Source organism: Pipistrellus kuhlii, unplaced genomic scaffold (assembly GCF_014108245.1).
Source record: "Pipistrellus kuhlii isolate mPipKuh1 unplaced genomic scaffold, mPipKuh1.p scaffold_m20_p_11, whole genome shotgun sequence".
NCBI classification, from domain to species: domain Eukaryota; kingdom Metazoa; phylum Chordata; class Mammalia; order Chiroptera; family Vespertilionidae; genus Pipistrellus; species Pipistrellus kuhlii.
This window is the reverse complement of record NW_023425416.1, coordinates 26,910,206-26,936,382: the sequence shown is the minus strand read 5'-3', so window position 1 is coordinate 26,936,382 and position 26,177 is coordinate 26,910,206. Positions and strand designations below refer to the sequence as shown.

Genomic DNA, 26,177 nt, shown 5'->3' with positions numbered 1-26,177 from the left:
CCTGCACCCTCTACAGTCCAGGAGCCCTCAGGGGATGTCCAACTGACAGCTTAGGTCTGCTCCCCATCAGTTGGACATCCTTAGCACTGCCACTGAGGCAGGAGAGGCTCCCGCCACCACCGCTGCACTCACCAGACATGAGCCCACTCCCTATGGGAGCACACTGACCACCAGGGGGCAGCTCCCGCATTGAGTATCTGCCCCCTGGTGGTCAGTGCACGTCATAGCAAACAGTTGTTCTGCCCTTTGGTTGATTTACATATTACCTTTTATTATATAGGATAAGAATAGAATGTTATGAAAACAGAATGCTATCACACACACACACAAAAAAAAAAGCTGTTAGAACTTTAAAACATAAATATCAAAATTTAAAATTTCAGCATAAGGCCTGGGAACTGAAGTTAAGGATATCTCTGGCATGCACATGCATGCATGCACGCACACACACACACAGGGAGAGAAGCAAAGAGAGTCAGACATAGAGGACTGATTTAAGAGTTTCAACATCTTACTTACTGGAGTCTGTGAAGAAAGAAGGAGAAAAATGGAGAGGAGGAACTTACCAAATTATAATACAGAATCATCAATATAGGATGGAGAGATTGGAGTGACAGGGTAAGTCCACAGAGCAAGTACCCAGTGGGAATTCTTGGAATTCCTGTTTTACTCCTTGGGGAAAACACAACACGCTGTGTAACAAGTGGCTGATTAAAAATAGAATGTGACCCTCCCACACCAGCCTCTCATGTTCTCTGTAGTCACTGCCTACAGAATCAAATACAGTACACAAGTCCTTTGGTTGAAAGGAGCCACTGAATGCTAAGCACAATTAATTAAAAAAGGCATCCATAAATATGTCCTCTTGAAATTTTAGAAAAACACTGATGAAGAGAAAATACTAAATGTTTCCAGAGAGAAAGAAGAAGAAAAAAATCACCTTAAGAAAGGAACAAGAATTAGTGTGGTATTAGATTCTCATTGGCAAACCTGGGGAAATGGATTTGAACTCAGATTTCTATGTCCTGCCAAGCTATCAGTCAAATAAAAGATTAGAATAAAGACATTTAAAAACTCTGGAAGCTGCCGACGTAGGTCAGTGGTTGAGCATTGACCAATGAACCAGGAGGTCATGGTACGATTTCTGTCAGAGCACATGTCTGAGTTTTGGGCTCGATCCCCAGTGTGGGGCATGCAGGAGGCAACCAGTTAATGATTCTCTCTCATCATTAATGTTTTCATCTCCCTCTCCCTCTCCCTTTCTCTCTGAAATAAAAAAATACATGTATGTATATCTATATTTTTTTTAATTCAGGAAGTTTATCTCCTATTTTCTTAGACAGTTACAGTAGTCTCTTATCTTTATTTGTGGTTTTGCTTTCCAGCGTTTCAGTTAGCTGTGCTCAACCACAGTCTGAAAATACTAAATGGAAAATTCCAGAAATAAATAATTTATAAGTTTTAAATAGCAGGTCATTCTGAATAGCATGATAAAATCTTGTGCCAGTCTGTCCTGGAAATGAATCATCCCTTTGTCCAGCATTGTATATGCTACACACCACTTATTAGCCATCTCGGTCATCAGATTGACTATTGTGGTATTGCAGTGCTTGTGTTCATGGCCATTGATTTTTTTTTATATTTTTAGAGAGAGTGGAAGGGAAGGGGGAGGAGAGGGAGAGAGAGAAACATTGATCTGAGTCACACCAATTGGTTGCCCCCCTGTATGTGCCCCAATTGAGGCCAGGTATGGAACCTGTGACCTTTCAGTACATGGGCCAGTGCTCACGTATTTTAAAATAAATAAAGTTCGAAATTGAAAACAGATTTCTCCACACAGTTATTTTAATGGATATTAGCTAGCTGGCTCACACAACTTAACATAGACTTCAAGCTACTTGGCTACATGGCTTTCCCCCCCCCAAAAAAAAACCACAAAACACTTCTGTCTCTAGGTTAAGAAAGAATCAGTCTAGTTTGCTTGCTTCTGTCATCCTTTCTATGTAAATTTCATTTAGCAATCTCTACCAAGATCTGTGGGATGAATTTCCCTGGCATTCTTGATGTTAGAATTATTGTATATACTGACCTCTAAAATATTTGATTCATTAATCACCAAATATAGCTAAATTTAAATTTTAACTTTTTATTAAAATGTACTATGCATATTGAAAACACAAATAAATATGCTTGTGATAAAATTTGAATATAATATATTAATTTAATTTTAAGTGTATTGTTCAATAGTCTAAAATAGTGAGTTTGTTCAACTGGCAACATATTTCTACAGAAAGGAAGAAGAAAACTCCATAGGAGTTTTCTATGTTTAACTTAGTTTTGGTTTTGTTCTTTTTCAGGATGTGGTGGATACACACCCTGGCCTCACGTTCCTAAAAGATGCTCCAGAATTCCACTCCCGCTATATCACCACGGTAAGCTGAGTCCTCTTTGTCTTAATATAACTCTGAGTCTCCTTTTTATCACTACCTACTATCCAGGCTTTCAAATTTTTATGCAAAAGGTAACATGGGCTATAATGATTATTTTAAGACCACCTTAAGGAAGGAAGGTGATCTGTTTCTTTCTCATATGTGTCCAGTGCTTTAAGAGATCTCTCGCATATAAAATTAAATATATTCGTTCTGTCTGGTCTTATGAAGTATACCTTTTGCTGTGTCGTAAATATTGATACCCAGTTGCATATAAAAAAGATGTGTCTGTAGTACCTCAGAGTTAGAAGTGGACTTGGTATTAAGAAATAGGCTGTGTGGCCCGGCCAGTTTGGCTCAGTGGTTGAGCATCGATCTATGAACCGGGAGGTCATTATTCGATACTGGTCAGGGCACATTTAGGGTTGTGGGCTCGTTCCCCAGTGTAGGGCATGCAGGAGGCAGTCAATTAGTGATTCTCATCATTGATGTTCCTATCCCTCTTCCTCTCTGAAATCAATAAAAAAATATTTTTGAAAAAGAAATAGCTTGCCCTAACCAGTTTGGCTCAGTGGATAAAGCATCAGCCTACAGACTGAACGGTCCAGGTTCAATTCCGATCAAGGGCATGTACCTTGGTTGTGGGCACATCCTCAGTAGGTGGTGTGCAAGAGGCAGCTAAATTGGTTTCTCTCTATCCCTCTCCCTTTCTCTCTGTAAAAAATCAATAAAGTATATTTTAAAAAATAGCATGTGTGTAATTAGAAAACAAATCATGTAAGAATTACAATAACATAATTACAATCTTCTTTGTGAGGTGCTTTCTCATTCTGTTTCCACATGACACACTCCCTTACTTCATCCAGATGTGTGCTCATTTGATCAGTCTCAGGCAGGAATAGAATTATGTATGAGAGTACACAGGTATGCCAGGCATACAGCAGCCACGTCAGGCATTCTCTGTCCTAGTTCCCAGGTTATCTTCTAAGGAATTCCAAAGATGAGCCCCACGCACACTTCAAATTCATTGCCACACTCAGGTGAGATGTCCCTTGTCTCTGGCTCAGATTCCCCAGAATCTAGGCCAGTCTCCTCTAAGGAAAACCCTCTCATTCTTAAGGTGCTTTTGTTTGCCATGGATTTGTTGCATTTTGTTGAGTTACAGAAAACTGCTGCGGTTTTTTCTTCCTATAGGAACTTCATTCTTGCTTTCACTATTGGTTTTCATCTGTCATAAAGCTTTGCGAGACTTTAAGCCAGAAGGTGTCACTGTCACGTAAGAGTGTTTCAGAAGTTATTTTTTTCCTGTTACCACACTATACTAAACTACCTCCACCAAAATCACCGGCTCAGTCACCCTTCTTCCTCACCTGCATTACTTCTAATTGGTCCCTCTCTTACACCCTCATTGCCGTACCGTCTAGTCTCCACAAAGCCAAGTTATCCTTTGAAAGTGTAAATTAAATCATGTCACTCCTCTGAGCAATCCCTCCACTGGTTTGCCATCTCACTCTGAGTAAAAACCAGAGTCCTTGCCAAGATTCTCCATAACCCACCCTCACAGGTCCTGCCCTCTGATCTTATCTCCTACCACCCTACCTTCAGCCGCAATGGCCTCCTCAGTGTCTGGGAAATACTAACTTCTGCCTCAGGTCTTTGTTCTTATTCTTTCCTCTGCCGGGGTTGCTCTTCCTACAGATTTCCACATGACTGGCTCCCTTACTTCAGCCAGATGTGTGCTCAGACATTTCTTCATTAGGGAGGCCTTTCCTGGTTCTTCCTCTACATTCTTTGCCCTTCTTCTTCTTCTTCTAAAAAAAAAAAAAAAGAATTCTACACATCAATTCTGGCTCCAATCCAAAAGGAATTATCGGGTCTTAATTGTTAAAAGTTCTATAAACTAAACTCGGATATATTAATAGCATAATCTGGGATCTTAAGAATTGGATAAGAATTTGAGATAATCTAGTACAACCTTCTACCAGTACAGAACATGTTCTCTATAGATGATCTTTTGTTGAAATTTGTTCTTTGAAACGATGTAAAGAACAGAATTGCAAAATAGAGATAATTTTTCTTTCTCTACACTTTTTAGTTTGGTATTTAGTCTGATGGTCATCTAGCAAGTGGCCCCAAGGATGTTTTATAATTTCAGAGTGAAAAGCCATAAAACAACTTTATTCACATAGAATTCACATTTTTTGAGAAATTCTATTGTGTTAATTGTTAACCAAAAAGAATGTTAGTCAATCACATTTATATATTATTATTTACATCTTTAAAATGTATACTTTATTATTGATATTATGCTGCTTTATCCCAGATTCACAGAAATGAATCCATTATTTAAAGGTAGTATTAAAATATAAAGTACTATGATGAAATAATGACAATTATTTCAAAACAGCATCTATATATATAAACTGGCCAACCATTCAGCATCTATATATATAAAAGCCTAAGCGACTGGCCAAAGCCTAACTGTCTGACCAGTAGCTATGATGTGCACTGATCACCAGGGGGCAGATGCTCAACACAGGAGCTGCCGAATTGTAGTGACTTGGCAGCTGTGGTTCTCAGGTGATGCACCCAGAACTGAGAGAAGGGAGCCTGATTCTGGGGTATGTCACCCGAGAACTGCCCTCTCGCAATCTGGGGCCCCTCCGGGGATGTTAGAGAACTGGTTTCAGCCTGATCCCCACAGGCCAGTTTGAGGGACCCCCACCTGTGTACAAATCTGTGCACCGGGTCTCTAGTTATAACATAAACAGTAAATAAGATGCAGTTGAGAAGATAGAATGTGAATCTGTGTGTCCTGAGATAAGTGTATCTGCAGTTGTGATAATCTCATACTACCTAAAGAAAAGTACAAATAAAAAGTATCACAGTGAATATCTGGAAACAAAATGTTTTTGGAATGGTTATCATTTCTCTCCAGTGCCTTTTGTGTTATGAAAGTTGGTCAGATAATGGCATGAAGTCATTGAAACTTTTACATTATTTCAGAGTACAGTGAGGTTTTCTAGAAAAATATAAAATAAGCTTTTTAGTGTAATATTAACTGATTTTGTCATTAAAGGTGTAAAAGTGGACAAATTAGTGAGGCACAATTCTCTATCCTTCTCATGGCAAAAACAGATGAGATCACTCTACTCCCAATGTATTTACAAAGATCAGCCTCAGAATTAATGATAAATATCTCAGAAAAAGCAAAATTAATTCATCATATGACCTTATTGAATGTTATGTAATCTCAGTGACACACAGTATAGAACAGTTAATACAGAGTGGGGCAAAAGTAGGTTTACAGTTGTTGGTATAAAAAAACAATACAGTAATCCTATATAATAAAAGAGTAATATGCAAATTGACCAACAGCAGAACAACTGGTCACTATGACACACACTGGCCACCAGGGGGCAAACGTTCAACACAGGAGTCAGTGTGCTCCCACAGGGGGAGCACTGCTCAGTCAGAAGCCAGGTTGACAGCCAGTGAGCCAGCAAGTGCAGAGGAGGTGGTGGGAGCCTCTCCTGCCTCCACACCCGCACTAAGCATGCCCCACTGATGGCTTAGGACTGCTCCTCACAGTCGGACATGCCCTGAGGGCTCCTGGACTGTGAAAGGGTACAGGCCAGACTGAGGGGACCCTCCCCCTCTCAGTGCACGAATGTCATGCCCAGTGATAAATAATAATACAAGAATAAACTGTTTCATGTTCTCACAATTGTAAACCATACTTTTGCCCCACCCTGTACATTTTGTTTGCATGATAGAGTTATTCAGTTATTTCACTTTATATGGTTGGGAGAAACTGATGACAAGAGTATGACTCAAGTATTAGCTTATATGTGGCACATATACAATGAAGATAGTTGGGCAACTTATTTTCTATTTATCACTGAAAACCTGTGCTGTAGAAAAAAAGGTTTTATTTGTTTATTTGTAGCTATTTTTAGGCTAGACAGAGCACCAACTGTGCATACAGTAAATATGGACATCACTAGCTAAATAGAATCACACCTAATGTCACTCCATTATTCTCCTTTATTTCCAAAGAAGAGTTGGCAATGGAGAAATAAGCCACTTGATAGCAAATGAAAATGAAAATTTGAAATACTAGCAAATTGAGAATGCAGTTTTGCATGATGTGCAGAGAAATTGCCAGTAAATAAGAGACCGCTTATCCCAACTGGCATATGCTGACTTTTGAGGAAAGAGGTGCTCACATAAGCTTTATTAAAATAAGTGATGAGATTGAAAATACTTCTTTATGACATTGGTGCTAGCAACAAAAGATATTTCTGTGGCTCATCCAGATGGTGTCTTAATGATGTATTCAATGTCTTGATTGACCCGAATCCATCACTTCTGACTGAAATGCCAGGATTTTAATTGTTGAAGACAAGATACTGATATTTCCTGAGATGACTAAACTGTGCTAGAGACTGCTCATCACTAACAGCTTAACTCTTTACCCTTGAGAAGTTTTCCTCTTAACAAAGAAAGAACCGATATTTATTAGATAGGTGTTTTTTTTTAGTCCAAATTCTGCAGGAGGCCATGGAAAAGTACTTTTCAGAGCCATACTGAACAGAGTGGATCAGGAATCCATACATCACACCCTGCCAAATAGAAGAGCCAGACTTCCAACATTTGAGTATGTTTATCTGCTTTCAAGTGAGCAGTCTCTCAGTAACTAATGTTTGAATTCTATCTAGTCATCAAAAACTATCTGACAGATCCACCAAATACTTCCATTTCTGGTGACCTACAATTGTGAATTAGAGGCCTCCAATTCAGTAGAGATAAAGAAAAAGAAAGGAAACTAACTTAAAATTTAAATGATCAAGTTGACTAGAGTTCTCTTAGTGAAAAATTGTCAAATTTTATTCCTCTCACTGGCAGTAAACAATTATTATTATTAACTTTAAAATTTTGTTCTATATATTTTAACAAGTAATTTCTTTTTTACTTCCCTAAAAGCGGTGGGCCAAAATTAGAAGGAAAAATGTATGTAGAACCAACAGCTACATGTTTTCACCACTAGATGGTGCCCTTACCTCAGTGAGCTAAAATGCTGAATCAGTAACATGGAAACATAAATGTGCTGATGAAGTGGGGCCACTAAATAAGGAGGTATTTTAGGCAATGGAAAAATAGAATACAGGTTCATTTTTTTCCCAGGTACATTTTTATAGCATTATAGAAGTATATAAGAAGAGGCTAAAATAGGAAATATTTAATAGCATTAATGTTTGCAAATTTAAAAAATTCTTTCAAAAAACAAAAAATATACAAAGGAGTAAAATAAGAAGCAAAAATGCACATTAAAGATTTATAATTTTAAATGTAATAATATTCCATAAGTAATATAAAATATCTGAGGAGTATATAAAATATAAAATTTATAGAGATAGGAAACTTAGACTTTAAGATAAATTTATATTCAAAATTGAGAAATAACCACAAAAATATAATGTTCAACAAAGGAAAATATCTATCTCTAAAGATAAGTATTTTTCCATTGCCTAAAATATATATATATGTATATATATATATATTTTTTTTTCTTTTTATTTTTTTTTTCTATGCTAAAAAGTCCTCCAGCTTTTTTATATGAACTTCAGCCAAGCTAGTGCTAAGAACACAGTGTTAAATAAGACACATTCTCTGCCCTGAAACATCTCAGGGAGTTGGAGTGATTGGGGCCAGTTGGAAAATTAAATGTCAAGCAGTTCCATTTCCCACTTAATGCAGGAATCCTAACAACTTCTAAATAATAGTGGTAAGAAGAAACTTCACTTTTTCATACAGCCTATTGCTTCAGAGAGTTAATTTTAGGAAACTCCTCCTTATATTGAAATGTTTCAGTATAAAGGCATTTCTATCTAGTAGTTCTAGTTCTGAACTCTGGGACAACAAAAAGAGCCAGCTTCTTCGACGTGATAGTCAGTCATTCAGATCATGGACACATCTACACTCTTAATTTTTCCTCAAGAAGTAAGCATTACTCCATTAGTAATATCTTTCACAATAATTTAAACTATATTAACCCTTTCTGCACATTTTATATTCAATCTATTGTATAAATCACTTTTTATATTCAATCTATAAATCATAGACAATACTATTTTATATAAAATATTAATTAGAGACTTCTTAGTTGGCATCCATACTATTCATAACTCTGAACAGTGTTATTCAACTAGCTATGAATCCAACACATTTATTTCTATCACAAATGTAACACAAAAATCTACACTGTACCACTGAAACTTGGTCAAGGAATGGTATGAAATCATTGAAACTTTATGAGGTGATACCTCATTAATTTAGCAAGCAATTTTCCAAAGAAGACATACATATGGCCAACAAGTAAATAAAAAGATAGATGCTCAACATCACTAATCATCAGGGAAATGAAAATCAAAATGAGATATCACCTCATACCTGGCTATTACAAAAAAAGACTAGTGGCCTGGTGCACGGAATTCGTGCACAGAGGGGAGGTTCCCTCAACCCAGCCTGCACCCTCTCCAATCATGGGCCCTTGGGGGATGACCTATTGTCAGCAGTCTAACATCCCTCTTGTAATCTGAGACTGCTGGCTCCTAATCGCTCACCTGCATGCCTGCCTGATCACCCCTAACTGCCTCTGCCTGTCTGCCTGATTGCCCCTAACCCCTCTGCCTACCTGCCTGATCACCCCAACCTCTCTGCATACCTGCTTGCCTGATTGCCCCCAACTGCCCTCCCCTGCTGGCCTGATTGCCGCCAACTTCCCTCCGCTGTCAACCTGACAGCAGGGTAGAGTGAGGAATGCTGAGTAGCAGAAGTCTGGACCTTCATCCTGAGGCTAGTTGTTCCCTGTTCTGTTTGAGAATTACTCTGCTAAAGAATCCAGAAGCAGGATGGTAGTTTAGTCCCTCACTAGATCTTTTTGGATAGTGTCCAAATGTCTTTCCTTTTTGTGTTCTTGTACTAAAATAGCATTGTAAAATACTCTAATCTTGCCCTAGCCAGTTTGGCTCAATGGATAGAGCGTTGGCCCTGAAGGGTCCTGGGTTTGATTTTGGTCAAAAGCACATACCTCAGTTGCAGGCTCAATTCCTGGCCCTGGTTGGGGCGCATGTAGGAGGCAGCCAATTGATGTGTCTCTTGCGTCAATGTTTCTCTTTCTCTCTCTCTCTTTCTCTCTCTGCCCCTCCCCCCTTTCCTCTCTCTAAAAATCAATGGAAAAATATCCTCAGGTAAGGATTAACAAAAATTAAAAGGATCTAACCTCTTTTTTTTTTTTTAATATATTTTATTGATTTTTGTACAGAGAGGAAGGGAGAGAGATAGAGAGTTAGAAACATCAATGAGAGAGAGTCATCGATCAGCTGCCTCTTGCACACCCCCTACTGGGGATATGCCCGCAACCAAGGTACATGCCCTTGACTGGAATCGAACCCGGGTCCCTTCAGTCCCCAAGCCAACGCTCTATCCATTGAGCCAAACCGGTCCCGGCTAACCTCTTTCTTGATAACAACTAAGAATATAGAATTTCTATGTTATTTAGGCAATTAAAATTAAAACCAAAATACCCTCCAGAAAGCTGCTTAAATTGTCCTCATCTCTGCTTCCTTTTGGAGGAAATAATACAACAACTAATAGATCAAAATTAATTGGGCAGGAATAACCGCAGGTAAAGTTGCTAAGAATGCACTGTGGCCTCCTGCCTTGTCTTTCTTTTCCAGCTCTCCCCTAAACCACAGCACACACATCCCCAATCTCATTCACATTTGCTTCCCAGCCCTTCCCTCCCATCCTGTCCAGTATCTTCTCCATAGTTTCATATCTGTTCAACTCAATAAAACACTAACAACAAAATTGTTAATGCCCAAATAAGGATCCAGGATGTAAATTATCACAATGTATTTGAATTTATAGAGAGACCCTGCAAGACTGTCTTAAGGACTCCAATGAATTAGGCTATAATAACCAAAATAATGCTTTCTTGAATCCTATCACACTGGCAGCCATTCTTCTGACCCATTGATTATTCAGCAAACCCGGTATATATTTCCCCCTCATTTACCTTTCCCAAACATCCAGTACTGCTTGAGTCAGGCTTCACAGTATAAGATGATAAACTAAGAAAGTGACATGGAGGCAGTGGGGCAAAGGCAGACTTGTGGAAAGACATTCCTTTTTTTATTCTTGGACTGTTAGGGGCAGATACAAGCTATATAGTTGTAGATTTTTTTAAAGAGTTCATTTTTAATTTTTATTATAAATGATACTTGACATAATCTAAAAGCCAAAATTTTTTTTAATATATTTTATTGATTTTTTTTTTGCCCCCCTCCCTCCCTCCCACACATCCCCTCCCTCCCCAGAGTTTTGTGTCCATTGGTTGTACTTATATGCATGTATAAAAGTCCTTCGGTTGATCTATTATCTCCCCCAGATCTTCCTCCCCTCCCCGCTATAATTTGACAGTCTACTTGTTGATATACTGTCTCTATATCTATCTTTTGGTTCATCAGTTTATAATGCTCTTTATTATCCACAAATGAGTGAGGTCATGTGGTGTTTCTCTTTCATTGATTGGCTTATTTCACTCAGCATGATGTTCTCCAATTCCATCCAGGTTGCTGCAAATGATGAGAATTCCTTCTTTTTTATGGCTGCATAGTATTCCATTGTGTAGATGTACCATAGTTTTTGGATCCAATCATCTGCTGATGGGCACCTAGGCTGTTTCCAAATTCTGGCTATTGTAGATTGTGCTGCTATGAACATAGGGGTGCATATATCCTTTCTGATTGGTGTTTCTAGTTTCTTGGGATATATTCCTAGAAGTGGGATTACTGGGTCAAATGGGAGTTCCATTTTCAGTTTTTTGAGGAAACTCCACACTGCTCTCCACAGTGGTTGCACCAATCTGCATTCCCACCAGCAGTGCAAGAGGGTTCCTTTCTCTCCGCAACCTCGCCAACACTTGTCGTTTGTTGATTTGTTGATGTTGGCCATTCTGACAGGTGTGAGATGGTACCGCATTGTTGTTTTGATTTGCATCTCTCGGATAATTAGTGACTTTGAGCATGTTTTCATGTGCCTTTTGGCCTTCCTTCTGTCTTCTTTTGAAAATGTTCTATTTAGGTCCATTGCCCATTTTTTAATTGGATTATTTATCTTCCTTTTATTTAGTTGTATAAGCTGTTTGTAGATGTTGGAGATTAAACCTTTATCAGTGGTATCATTTGCAAATATGTTCTCCCACACTGTGGGCTTTCTTGTTTTGTTGATGGTTTCTTTTGCTGTACAAAAGCTTTTTATTTTGATGTAGTCCCATTTGTTTATTTTCTCTTTAGCTTCCATTGCCCTAGGGGTAGTATCAGTGAAGTTCTTTTGGCATACATCTGAGATTTTGCTGCCTGTGGATGCTTCTAGTATTTTTATGGTTTCCCATCTGATGTTTAAGTCCTGTATCCATTTTGAGTTTATTTTTGTGAATGGTGTAAGTTGGTGATCTAGTTTCATTCTTTTGCATGTGTCTGTCCAATTTTCCCAACACCATTTATTGAAGAAACTGTCTTGACTCCATTGTATATTCGTGCCTCCTTTGTCAAATATTAATTGAGCATAGTGATTTGGGTTGATATCTGGGTTCTCGATTTGATTCCATTGATCTATATGTCTGTTCTTGTGCCAGTACCAGGCTGTTTTGAGAACAGTGGTAAATTCAAAATTTATCTGATTTATAAAGTATGTTGATAAGATGCAGTAGCCTTTGGTGAAGTAATTGATATCTTTAATGTTTTTATCTGGTTTTGTTTTCCTTTGGAACCAGGTTATTCAAAGAATATTCTACACAGTGAACAGATCTTGGAGTGGGAAAATTACTTCAACAGAGATAAGAAAAAGCAACTTTTTGCAAGTATGCCTCATTGAAATTCACATATAAGGAACAATTTAAATAATATTTTTACTTCATTTAACAAATATTTGAGTGCTTATGTATGTGAAGTTCTGTCACTACTTTCAGTCAGTAAGCATTTATCAGATAACTGAGATGTGTTGGGAGGAACAAAGATGAATAATAAGGGATTTTTACATCAACACCTGCACTGCAGGGCAAAAGAGAAAGTGCACTGCCATACTTGGTTTGGCTCAGTGAATAAAATGTCAGCCTGCAGAATGTAAGGGTCCTGGGTTCGATTCCAGTCAAGGGCATATGCCTGGTTGCGGGCTCGATCCCCAGTAAGGGGGGGTGGGGTTGCAGGAATCAGCCAATCAATGATTCTCTATCATCACTGATGCTTCTATCTCTCTCCCTCTCCCTTCCTCTCAGAATCATTAAAAATATACAGTATTAAAAAAAAAAAAAAAGTGCACTGTCACACCTGACTTGAAAAATTCCACAGAAAAGTATAAATATGCAAAGAAGACCATAGAAGGACTGGCATGTGATCTTGACCTTGGAGATATCAGGAGTTCACCAAGATAGAAATTAGAAGAAAAGGGTATTTCAGATAAAGAAAGCAGCATAAGCAAGGCCCAGACGCATGAAAGTGTCATGTTCAGGAACTACAGGACAGTCTTAAGTGGCCAAAGGCTCCACAGAGAGGGGCCAGTGATCAGGCTTGAGGAGTGAGATGGAGTGGGGTTGGGAAGGGCCTTGCAAAAGAAATAGAAGAATTCCAACTTGATCGTTTCAACAATGACCCTTTATCCAGCTCCTGCTAAAAATTCCTTCTAACACAGAGTGCATTTTATTCAATTATTTTATTTATTTTATGAGAAAGTACTGACCACTAGTGGGAGCCTTTTACCGAGATAATCTTCATGCTGGATTGTTCAAGCCTCTGTTGTCCTGAAGAAGGTGAAAATGTTTGCACTTGGAAATAAATGAAATATTTCATTTTAAGTGAATTATGCTAAAAGTAGTTTAAGCTAAGACGACCTTATTTAATGTATATTTTTTCTGACTTTATCTGGGACAAAGTAATGTAGACTTGGCAAAATTAGCATCCCATAATAGATATACAATCTTTTTGTATTCTAAAATGAACAGTTATCATCACAGTTATTATTAATATCTATTGCATACCTTGTGCATGCCTGGGCTTGCAGAAGGTGATATGGATTGGGTTTAGATGTCAATAATTCCTAAAAGGCCTTATACCTCACATTCCTGAAGCATATTAGAGTTTGTAGTTTCTGAATCATTATAGTCCTTTTTTAAAACTTGTGATAAAATGTGAGGCCCAAATATGATTGAATGACTTAGATAAGATCAAACAGCAAGTATTCGATAAGTGGCTGAATTAGAACTAGAATTCAAGTGTTGTTCTTCCTAGAGTATGACTTATTCTCCTCTCTATTTTCTTCCTTACCCCTCTCCTTAGCCTTCCTCTTATACACGAATATATGCTCATAAAATCTCTATATAAAAAGCCAGCGACCGTACAACCATAACCACCTTCAGGACCAGTCACTATGACGCCCACTGTGGCCAGCAAACTGGCCGACCAGGGGGCGGGGCTGGCCTACCAACCTCACGGCCCCTCCCCCCTGCTGGCCTGCCCCTGATCAGACTCTTCCACCCAGATTAAGAGCTGGCCTCCAGCCAAACGTTCCCTCCTTCCCCATAGCCAGCCCGCCCCCCATGATAGGTCCACAGCCCCTCCCCCTGGCTGGCCCTGCCCCCAATTGGCCCCCAACCCCAATCGGGGTGGGGCCTGTGGGCCAGTCACCTGCAGCCCCTACCCCCAACCAGCCTGGCCCTGACTGGGCCCTGATAGGGGCAGGCTGGCCAGCCAACCTCCTGCCATCTCCTCCTCCCATCTGCCCCAACTGGGACTGGGCCGGCCAGACTCCATCCATGCACAAATGGGTGCACTGGGCCTCTGGTATTCTAATAACATGAACATATTTAGAATAATAATCTGAAGTCACTATTTACCTTATTACCCTGCCATTTCACTCCCTTTTCCCTAGAGGGAATCCATTTATTTGTGGTTTTATTCATATATAGATATGAAAGTTAAAAGTATGGTTTTATATGGCTGGTTTTTTTAGTTGGGGTTTTTAGTGTTTCGTTTTTTAATTGAATTTACTAGGATGACATTAAAACCCTGGCCAGTATTACTCAGTGGTTAGAGCATTGGCCCAAGCACTGAAGGGTCTCAAGTTTGACTCCCTGACTAGGGCACATACCTGGGTTGCTGGTTCGATCCCCAGCTACGGTCTGGGTAAGTTCAGAAGGCAACCAATCAATGTGTCTCTCTTCTTCTCTCTCTCTTTCTCTCTCTCTCTCTCTCCCCCCCTCTCTTCCACTCTCTCTCTTCCACTCTATCTAATGTGTCTCTCTCCGTCCCTCCCTCCCTCTCTCCCTCCCTCCTCTCTTCCACTCTATCTAAATATCAATGGAAAAAATAGCCACAGGTGAAGATTAAAAAAAGAAAGAAAAGAGAAACCCTCTATGTGGATGCTCACTGTTCATAATAAAATAGATGACACTGCATAACTAAAAAGTTAAAAGCATGTCAATATGTGGCCATGTAACTAAGCCTGCTGTTTAATTGTTCTGTGCTTGTTGGTCTGGGGGCCTCAGATAGGCTGCAGTCCCCTTGGTGATGATCTTTCCCTTTTCTTGCTTTTAAATCCTCCATAGCATCTAACCCTTTGCTAAGCATATTACAGAGTTCATTAACACATTACAGAAAGATCACAAAGATTCTCGTGTTTTCTGCTGTAAGGCTTGTGGCCAAACACAGGAATTCTTTAAAAAGATATTACCTTATAAGAACATGTAATAAATAACTTCAAAACGCAATGAGTGTTTAACTTTAAAGCGTGCCTTTAACATTTATGTAAAACGTTTTTTGTCATTGTTCAATAGAAACTTATCTGGCTACTGGGGTAAAGCTAGCAATAAAACTACTGGTCCGAAATGTGTTAATGCTTATAGATTGATGAGGAGATTAAAGGGAGAGTGATGTTACCTATTAAAGTTCCTGATTTGATACCAAAACCAAATTTTTAAATTCAATTTAAAAGAAAAATTTACTAGATTCTATATTATGCCCAAGGCTGGGTTTTCATAATTTTAAAATAAATTTTCTTTATTCATACCATTTCAGACTCTAGCGCTTTTGGAAGAGGAGGAAGATATAAACCAAATCACAGACTACTTTTCCTATGAACATTTTTATGTTATTTATTGTAAATTTTGGGAACTAGATAGTGATCATGACCTCTACATCAGCCAGGCCGATCTGTCTCGATACAATGACCAGGGTGAGTATCTATAGATGTTGATACTTAACTGTTTTGAAGAAGATTGTCCCCCACTCATTACGGAGCATTTCAATTTTTTAACATAAAGGGCCAAGAATTTTTAAGTGGGAATAAGTAAAAATACTAATTTTTTTATTTAGAAGCCAGGTGTAGGAAAAGGGATATGGAGGTAAGTAAGCAATTACAGTTTTAGTTTTGATGAATTGGAGAGCCTGTGTTGTTTATTTTCTGATTATAAATTTAATAGTTTATTTGAAAGAGAATATGTATATTCCTTTATGAATTTCTCATAGTATTTATACACACGCATGGATAAAAATAACGTTTTGAAGGACTCATAAAAACTTTATTTTTAAAAGGAATTTAGTTCAGAAAATATATATTTTTTGCAAATGAGTCTTTTGTGCTTTCTTTTGTCAGAAAACAAAAAATTATATTTCACATACTCCTTTTTGCTTCACTTTTAGCAGTAGAAAACTTAGAACCGACTGACTTAATATTTTTAACCAAGATACAGTGGTTCATTCTACTCTCATAAGATGGTCCTTGTTCAGTTCTTACATGTCTCCTCAGGCACTGGTGATTTTTAAGTCAACCTTTAAAAGCCTTTTAAATGCAGCAGAGTACAAATCTTAAAGAAGTGCATTGAATTTTGCTTCTGCTATTTGGCACGTCTGTATACATCTTTAAAAAAGTTCATTCTACTAGCATATGATATTAAGTTTTACAATATATAACTTTCATTTTTTAAAATATATTTTATTGATTTTTTACAGAGAGGAAGGGAAGATAGAGCTAGAAACATCAATGAGAGAGAAACATCAACCAGCTGCCTCCTGCACACCCCCAACCAGGGATGTGCCTGCAACCAATGTATATGCCCTTGACCGGAATCGAACCCAGGACCCTTGAGTCTGAAGGCCAACGCTCTATCCACTGAGCCAAACCGGTTTCGGCTAACTTTCATTTTTAAGAAACAGAGTTCTGCCTCTCAGATTCTCAGGTGCCAATTAGGCGTGAAGAGGTAAATGCTCAAATGTATTTATTTGATAAGCATTTTATGAGTACTATTTCAAGTACTCATAGCCTTCCTATCACCAAAAAAATGGACCTTATTCATTGGGTCAGTTTTATTAGCGATGTACCTTCTAATTACTAGTGACAGGTCATCTGTAGAATATAAGCCAGCCACTAGAAGTCATGAAAAAGCCTATGGGCTCTAAAGCACTATCTCTGACTGACATAACCATAATACTCATAATACATCCAAAAATAGTGTATATCTACACATAGCAACTCAGTCATGTTAAAGAGATTAAGTCTAGAAAACGGGCAGTTGGACCTGCATAATGAATGGGCCACTGAAACTATATAATTGTTCACTCACTGACCTGTTCTTAATTGGACAACATGATCTTCAGTTTTAGAGGGCTAAATCTTCCAAATCTTAAAAAACAACAAACAAACAAACAAACAAAAACAAACCACAAAAAAACTTTCAAAAAGTACAATACTTTAGCTTGCCAAAACTTGTTTGGCTCAGTGGATAGAGCGTCAGCCTTCAGACTCAAGGGTCCTGGGTTCAATTCTGGTCAAGGACATATAGTACCTTGGTTGCCAGCACATCCCCAGTGGGGGGTGTGCAGGAGGCAGCTGATCGATGTTCCTCTCTCATTGATGTTTCTATCTCTCTCTCTTTCTCTCTGTAAAAAAATCAATAAAACATATTTAAATAAAATACTTTAGCTTTGGAATGAAATATTCTTGCCTTTCCTATACAACCTTCTTTTGTTCTATCTAGTTCAAATTATTAACCCCATAAACTAATGCTCAACAAATCTAGAGGGTCCTTACATAAGCTTCAGTACATGGCCAAACATGACTGTACTGACACCCATAGCCAAACTAATTTACCTTTATGCTGATTGTACCTAAGTTTATGCTAGATGCTGCTAGCTGCTAGCTCTCTAATTTCAGACCTTATCATTGGTTCTGATATTTTAGTGTGCTTGCCATTATCTGAGGCACTTAGTGATACATTAAACCATGTTATACCCTTGACTTTTATAGAATGAGAATATAAGAAATATATGTTTATGGTATCTTTTGGTATATTTTGTAAAATTCTACTTAAAAGCATTCTTTTTTTATTCAACAACTCTTATATTGGGAGTCGATGATCAGTCAGTTCCTCCTTGAAATGAATGCTAGGATAAGATTTGTCTTGTTTTAGAGAAAAAGTTGTCTTATTAGATAAAATGACCAATAACTTGATATTCAAATATATAAATATATCCTAGCTGTCATGCACACCCATTTGTGTGTTTTTTTTTAAATAATTGATTGATTGATTTGTTGATTAAGCCACTTCATATTTTTTAACTACTCCTATTCTGTTGTGGAAGCTTATTATGTTTTAGCTTGTAACTACTAAAAACAAATTTTCCAAAAGTACTATCTTTATGGAGCATGTTTGTAACTAACTTTGTACTTTCTTATTTATATTTAGCTTCATCAAACAGAATTATTGAAAGGATATTCTCTGGGGCAGTAACAAGGTAAGAAAATTTTCTGAAAATAAAAAATGAACTACAAGTGCCCTGGCCACTGTGGCTCTGCCAGTGTGTTGTCCTGTACACCAGGTGACAGGTTCAATTCCTGGTCAGGTCTTGTAAGGAAGGCAACTGATGGATGTTTCTCTCACATCAATGTTTCTCTCCTCCCTTTCAAATCAATAAAAACACATCTTCCAACGAGGATTTTTTTTTTTTTTTAAGGATCAAATAAAACTGTAACAAGACTTCCTGCAGTATATACAGTCATGGCTTCATATAAGACAGTATTATTTTATTTTATTGTTTAAGGTATTACAAATGGGAGTACATATGCCTTTTTTTCTCCCCACTGACCTTTCCCCAGCCTCCCCATCCCCCGGCACTTGTCTTTGTCCCCTCTGCCCCCAGTGTCTTGAGTCTGTTGGTTGTGCTTATATGCATGCATACAAGTCCTTCGGTTGATCTCTTACCCTCCCCTATCTTCTGGCTGTAGTTTGACAGTTTGTTCGATGCTTCTTTGCCTCTATTTTTGTTCAACTGTTTGTAATGTTCTTTATTATCCATACTTCTGTGAGATCATGTGGTATTTATCTTTCACTGACTGGATTATTTCGCTTAGCATAATGCTCTCCAGATCTATCCATGCTGTTGCAAATGTAAGAATTCCTTCTTTTTTACAGCAGCATAGTATTCCATTGTGTAGATGTACCACAGGTTTTCTAATCCACTCATCTGCTGATGGGCATTCAGGCTATTTCCAAATCTTAGCTATTGTAAATTGCACTGCTATGAACATAGGTGTGCATATATCCTTTCTCATTGGTGTTATTGTTTTCTTAGAGTATATTCCTAGAAGTGGGATTACTGGGTCAAATGGCAGTTCCATTTTTTAATTTCTTGAGGAAATGCCATGCTGTTTTCCACAGTGGCTGCACCAGTCTGCTTTCCCACCAGCAGTGCGCAAGGGTTCCTTTTTCTTGGCATCCTCTCCAACACTTGTCATCTGTTGATTTGTTGATTATAGCTGTTCTGACAGGTGTGAGATGGTACCTCATTGTTGTTATGATTTGCATCTCTTGGATGATTAGTGACTTTGAGCATGCTTTCATATGTCTCTTGGCTTTCTGAATATCCTCTTTTTAGGTCCTTTGCCCATTTTTTGATCGGATTGTTTACCTTCCTTTTGTTAAGTTGTATGAGTTCCTTGTAAATGTTGGAGATTAAACCCTTACAAGTGATAACATTGGCAAATATGTCCTCACAAACAATGGGCTCTCGTTATTTTGTGGATGTTTCTTTTGCTATGCAGTAGCTTTTTACTTTGATGAAGTCCCACTTGTTTATTTTCTCTTTCGTTTCTATTAGCCTAGGAGCTGTATTGGTAAAGATTGCTACGACAAATGTCTGCTATTTTGTTGGCTATGGCTTCTAAGATTTTTATGTTTTCTATCTTATGTTTAATTTCTTTATCCATTTTGAGTTTGTGTATGGTATAGGTTGGTGGTCTAGTTTCATTTTTTTGCAAGTATCTGTCCAGTTTTCTCAACACCATTTATTGAAGAGACTGTCTTGTCTCCATTGTATGCTCTTGCCTCCTTTGTCAAATATTGAGCATTATGGCTTGTGTTGATCTCTGGGTTCTCTGTTCTGTTCCACTGGCCTATATGTCTGTTCTTATGCCAGTACCAGGCAGTTTTGAGAACAGTGTCTTTATAGTATAGCTTGATATCTGGTATTTGATCCCTCCAACATTGTTCCTCTTTCTCAAGATTGCTGCAGCTATTTGGGGTCTTTTTTTATTCCAGATGAATTTTTGGAGAATTTGTTCTAGGGCTTTGAAGTATGCCGTTGGTATTTTAATGGGGATTACGTTGAATTTATAGATTGCTTTGGGCAGTATGAATATTTTAATGATGTTGATTCTACCAATCCATGAACATGGTATATTCCTCCATTTGTTTATGTCTTCCTCTATCTCTTTTTTTAGCATCCTAAAATTTTCTGAGTATAGGTCCTTTGTTTCCTTGGTTAAATTTATTCCTAGGTATCTTAATTTTTTTGTTGCAATGGTAAATGGGATTGCTTTTTTAATTTCTCTTTCTGTGAGTTCATTAATGGTGTATAGAAAAGCCATAGACGTCTGAGTGTCAATTTTGTATCCTGCTATATTGCTGAATTCATTTAGTAAGTCTAGTAGTTTTTTGATGGAGTCTTTAGGGTTTTCTTTATATAGTATCATGTCCTCTGTAAATAAGGACAGTTTTACTTCTTCTTTCCCAATTTGGATGCCTTTTATTTTTTTCTTCTTGTCTGATGGCAACGGCTAGTACTTCGTAGAAGAGGAGTGGTGAAAGTGAGCATCCCTGTCTTGTTCCTGTTCTTAGGGGAAATGGTTTTAGGGTGGTTTTTTGTTTGTATGTTTTTTACAGAGAGAAAGGAAGAGGGATAGACAGAAACATCGATGAGAAACATCAATCAGCTGCCTCTTGCACACCCCCTACTGGGGATGTGCCCACAACCAAGATACATGCCCTTGACTGGAATTGAACTTGGGGCCCTTCAGTTCACTAAGCCAAACCAGTTTCGACTGGTTTTAGTTTTTGCCCATTGAGTATGATGTTGGCTGTGGGATTGTCATATATGGCTTTTATTATGTTGAGGTATGATCCTTCTATTCCCACCTTGCTGAGAATTTTTATCAAGAAAGGGTGTTGGATTTTGTCAAATGCTTTTTCTGCATCAATGGATAAGATCGTATGGTTTTTACCTCTCAGTTTATGTGGTGTTATCACATTTATTGACTTGCAGATGTTGTACCATCCTTGCATCGCTGGGATAAACCCCTCTTGGTCCTGGTGTATGATCTTTCTAATGTACTGCTGGATTCGATTTGCTATAATTTTGTTGAGGATTTTGGCATCTATGTTCATAGGGGATATTGGCCTGTAATTCTCTGTATTGTCTTTATCTGGTTTTGGGATTAGGGTAATGCTGGCTTTTTAGAAAGAGCTTGGAAGTGCTCATTCCTCATTAATTTTTTTGAATGGTCTGAGGAAGATAGGTTTTATTTCTTCTTTGAATGTTTGATAAAACTCCCCTCTGAAGCTGTTTGGTCCAGGGCTTTTGTTTGTTGGAAGTTTTTTTTATTATTGCTTCAATTTCCTCCATAGTTATCTAAATGCAGATAGCAGTATTGATTATTTTTTTAGGTATACTTAATTTCCAAAGGAAGATATTACTTTGTCTACCATCCTACTAAATTTATTTGAGTAATTGCTCAGGAAACTAAAAGCTTGTGTTTTGTTTTCCTTTCTTAGGGGAAAAACAGTACAGAAAGAGGGAAGAATGAGCTATGCAGATTTTGTTTGGTTCTTGATATCGGAGGAAGATAAAAGGAACCCCACCAGGTATGACTTCTAAGTTTCCTTTTGTCAAGATGTTAAAAACAGGAACAAACCTTGAAAAAGTCATGATGTATACCTAGTTAATGCCAACTCAGCCTCAGGGTGCCAAGATGGATTAGTCTTGGTCTCTGCCTCTCAGACTGAATCCAGAGTCTCACAAGGTATCAAGAAAAGCGTAATTTCTAGATCATGGATCAGCAAGAGGGTGGGGGCAGGACAGCAAGCTATGAGGAGGATAGGGGGAGGAAGGGCGGTAGGAGCAACAGGAGGGTGGGGCAGCGGGCCGAGAGCTACTGGAGGGCAGCAGCGAGCTACTGGTGCATAGATTCGTGTACATGTGGAAGCCTAAGTGACAGTTATAACATGTCGACCAAACTACCAGCCGGTAGCTATGATGCGCACTGACCACCAGGGGGCATATACTCAATGCAGGAGCTGCACCCTGTTGGTCAATGTGCTCTACAGCCAATCTCCTGTGGTCCCTCTCCCCAGCCGGCTGGCTCCAATTGGCACTGATCGGCCTTGACCACTGGCCAGTCCAAGGCAACCCACCTGTACATAAATTCATGCACCGGGCCTCTAGTTGTAAATAATGCTGTAATGAACATAGAGGAGCATATGTTCTTTCAAATTAGTATTCCAGGTTTCTTTGAATATATTCCTACAAGTGGAATTGCTGAATCGAAAGACAGTTCCATTTTTAATTTTTTGAGGAAACACTATACTGTTTTCCACAATGGCTGCACCAATCTGCATTCCCATCAACAGTGCATGAGAGTTCCCTTTCTCCACATCCTCGTCAACTTTTTGATTTTTTTTATGATAGCCTTTCTGACAGGTGTGAGGTGATCACACACATATGAAACTTTTTTATTTACTTATTTATTTTTAAATATATTTTCTTGATTTTTTTACAGAGAAGAAGGGAGAGGGATATAGAGTTAGAACCATTGATGAGAAAGAAACATTGATTAGCTGCCTTCTGCCCACAACCAAAATACATGACCTTGACCGGAATCAAACCTGGGACCTTTCAGTCCACAAGCCAACACTCTATCCACTGAGCCAAATCAGTTAGGGCTGTAACTTTTATTTTAAAAGTTGGGCAATAATAAATCTGAACGAATAAAAGGACCTTTACAGGCCACTGCTAAAGAGTGTCCCTCTCTCCTAGCATCGAGTATTGGTTCCGCTGCATGGATGTGGATGGGGATGGTGTGCTCTCCATGTACGAGCTGGAGTATTTCTATGAGGAGCAGTGTGAACGGATGGAAGCCATGGGCATTGAGCCCTTGCCGTTCCATGATTTGCTGTGCCAGATGCTTGACCTGGTGAAGCCAGCCAGTGATGGTAACGTTGTGTAAAGTGCCATTTTCACTGTTCACCTATGTGACAGAGCGGGGCTTGTAATCCTGATTGTCCTAAATTATTTAACTCTACAGAGTCTTTCATGCAGGCTTCCAAAATACAGTTTTTAAGTTTCTCCTTTACTATTAGTGTGGAACCAACATTTGATGGCAAATCCTATTTAAGAAATGTTTTTTTTTTTTCCATGGAAACAAAGTAACTAGTGATTGCCAGGGGCTTGAGGGTGGGAGTAAAAAGAGGAGGAGGAGGGACTACTTGGGGAGTATGGAGTTCCCTTTTGAAAGGTGAAAAAAATGTAAGGCAATCAGTCGTGGTGATGGTTACACAACACTGAGTGTACTAAAAGCCACTTAAAGTACTTTTAAAATGGTGAATTTTATGTTACATGAATTTAACCTCAAAAAGGAAAGAAATGGGGCTTTTATAATAAAATCAGAGGCCTGGTGCACAAAATTCATGCAAGAGTAGGCCTTCCTTCCCCCAGCTGCTGTCACTGGCTTCCCTCTGGTACCTGGGACATGGGCTTTCCTCCGGCCACTGGCAGGCAGCTGGGACCCTGGCTTCCCTCCCAGCCGCAGCTTCGTCCAGAAGGACATCTAGTCTAATTAGGCTAGGCGTCCTTCCAGATGATCTTCCAGACAAATTTGGATAAATGTATACATATAATGTTTACATATACTTTTTAAACTTTAATAGAAGTTTTTTTCATTTGCCAAAACAGATCTTGGCATTTACCAGCTCTGTGTTTTTACATAGGCAAAATAACTCTACGAGATCTGAAGAGATGCAGAATGGCTCACATCTTTTATGACACTTTTTTTAATCTGGAGAAATACTTAGACCATGAACAGAGAGATCCCTTTGCAGTCCAGAAGGTACAGTATAATTTTAACTTCTATTTGAGAGTTGTAATATCTGGGGCTGTGTGTTACAGATAAAAATGGTTTCTGTCTGCAAGAACTTGATATTTAAAGAGGTAACATTTTTAAAATATACATTTTACTGATTTTTTACAGAGAAGAAGGGAGAGGGAGAGAGTTAGAAACATCAATGAAAGAGAAAAATCAATCAGCTGCCTCCTGCACACCCCCTACTGGGGATGTGCCCGCAACCAAAGTACATGCCCTTGACTAGAATTAAACCTGGGACCTTTCAGTCCACAGGCCGATGCTCTATCCACTGAGCCAAACCAGTTAGGGCTAAAGAGGTAACATTTAAAACATTTCATCACATATTGAAAGAGAGAGTATAAAGGACCTAGAGCACATCTTCTCCAGACAGCTAATCAAGTTTTTAGATAACCTGCATTTGCCTGCCATTGAGTGAATTGTATGGCCCATGTGCATTTACATATATATATTATAAACTAATTACCAAAAAAAATGTGTTTGATAAGACTCCTAATTTTAAAAATATATCAAAGGTACATCTGTATTAGAAAGTATATTGGACTTGATTTAATTGTATTATGCATTTCTGGGATGACCTGGAAATAGCTTTCCCGTCATAATGACAACCAGAAACATTCTGTGATAAACAAACTTCAGATAATATAGTTCTTTTTCAAGTGTTAATGATCACTGTTCATGACTATCAGTTTGAAATCATTCTACACCTTAAACAGAGGAGCACCCTTCCCCATACAAAAGCCTATGGACCCTCAGAAAACCTGGACATATGACCCATGTCAAAAATAAAAATATCACCACTTCCCCTTCAACATTCATTCCCGTTTTAAAAGTCAAAATTATGTTAATACAGAAAGACTGTTTCAGTTGAATCATATAGGAGTACAACAGGAAACTTTTACAGTCTTTTCCTTCTACATGTTGCATAACTTTTTTACCTAAATAGTAGTAAGAATACAAAGATCACCTCCTAAATACAAATATTCATTGCCAATTATAAGTCTAAAAATGCATGCAAATTTCAGAATGTTAAAAGGTTGGTGTTGGGATCCCTAAAATGGATTAAGTGTAATAATTAACACATTGTATGATCAGTTTTTAGGTATTTAAATTCTTCTAGGCATAATTAACCCTACATCTTAGGAAAATGCTAACTCATTATCATTATGGAAAAACATATTTTACCTGAAATATATAATCCAAGATGCTGTCCATATTATGGAAGGAAAAGAAAATGGCCTTTTCCCCCTTTATTTCTTTTGTGTTATAAATTTTACTGTTAAATTTTACTTTTCTTTATCAGAGGAGCTAATTAATGTTCTAATATGCAAAAAAATAAATGAAAATTAAAAAGTGCTCAGTTAAATTCTAGGCACTGTTGAAGAAACACTGATTATATAGAAATGAAAGACTTAGTATATAAAGAATAGGTATATAGAGATGAAAAAGAAGTACAAGAGGAGGAAACCAAGCATATGCAGTATGGCAAAGGAAATGATTTTAGGGAGAAGGGCTGTTTCTAGGAAGATAGCAGAGATGATATGGTATCCGACCTGGATTTTATTATTTTTTATTAATTTTTAATACTGATTTCAGAGATGAAGGGAGAGGGATAGAAACATCGATGACAGAGAATCATTGATTGGCTGCCTCATGCTCGATCCCATTGGGGATCGAACCCACAATCTGGGCATGTTCCCTTGACCGGAATTGAACCTGTGACTCTTCGGTCCACAAGCCAGTATTCTTTCCACTGAGCCAAACCGGCTAGGGATGACCTGTATTTTAACAAAGGAGCAAAAATTTGCCAGAGGAAGGGATAGCATATGCAGGTAGCTGTTGGGCAAAGTGCCAGGAAGGGTCTAGAAAAAGGTCTTTGATTACAAGGCTAAAGAATGTAGACCTAAAGAATTTAGATGATGGACAATGACTAATTTTGTGATTGGAGGTGTGGAAAATCACTTTAGGAGTATTATTACTTTAGCACTTTTTTTACATGTTGAAATGAAATAGTTTCAGATAGTTGTTTGTTTTTAGTGATCTATACACCTATCTCCAGTTCTTTGTCTTTAATTATTTTTCTTTTCTGTGGTGGTACTCTTTGCAATCAGGATGTGGAGAATGACATGCCTGAGCCCTCCGACTGGGACAGGTTTGCCGCTGAGGAGTATGAGACACTTGTAGCAGAGGAGTCTGCCCAAGCACAGTTCCAGGAAGGGT

At 38.2% G+C, this 26,177-nt stretch overlaps 1 protein-coding gene across 8 annotated transcripts in view; it reads left to right on the top strand.

The window, feature by feature from the left end:
* PPP2R3A (protein phosphatase 2 regulatory subunit B''alpha) overlaps nt 1-26,177 on the top strand; it is a 99,869-nt gene that overhangs the window by 52,765 nt on the left and 20,927 nt on the right. For 4 of the 8 annotated variants that reach the window (XR_004986843.2, XM_036431372.2, XM_045579263.1 and 1 more), the window contains 8 exons: nt 2,358-2,432; nt 12,271-12,357; nt 15,566-15,722; nt 18,232-18,280; nt 21,595-21,684; nt 22,856-23,031; nt 23,806-23,924; nt 26,069-26,175. Coding sequence is in view for 6 of the 8 variants with exons in the window: in XM_036431372.2 (XP_036287265.1) it covers nt 2,358-2,432; nt 12,271-12,357; nt 15,566-15,722; nt 18,232-18,280; nt 21,595-21,684; nt 22,856-23,031; nt 23,806-23,924; nt 26,069-26,175 (860 nt within the window). In the remaining 2 variants the exon portion in view is untranslated. Of the gene's footprint in view, nt 1-2,357; nt 2,433-12,270; nt 12,358-15,565; nt 15,723-15,862; nt 15,892-18,231; nt 18,281-21,594; nt 21,685-22,855; nt 23,032-23,805; nt 24,026-24,256; nt 24,739-26,068; nt 26,176-26,177 lie in introns of those variants that run through there. The other 4 variants (XM_036431374.2, XR_006741136.1, XM_036431373.2 and 1 more) reach the window with 4 other exon arrangements.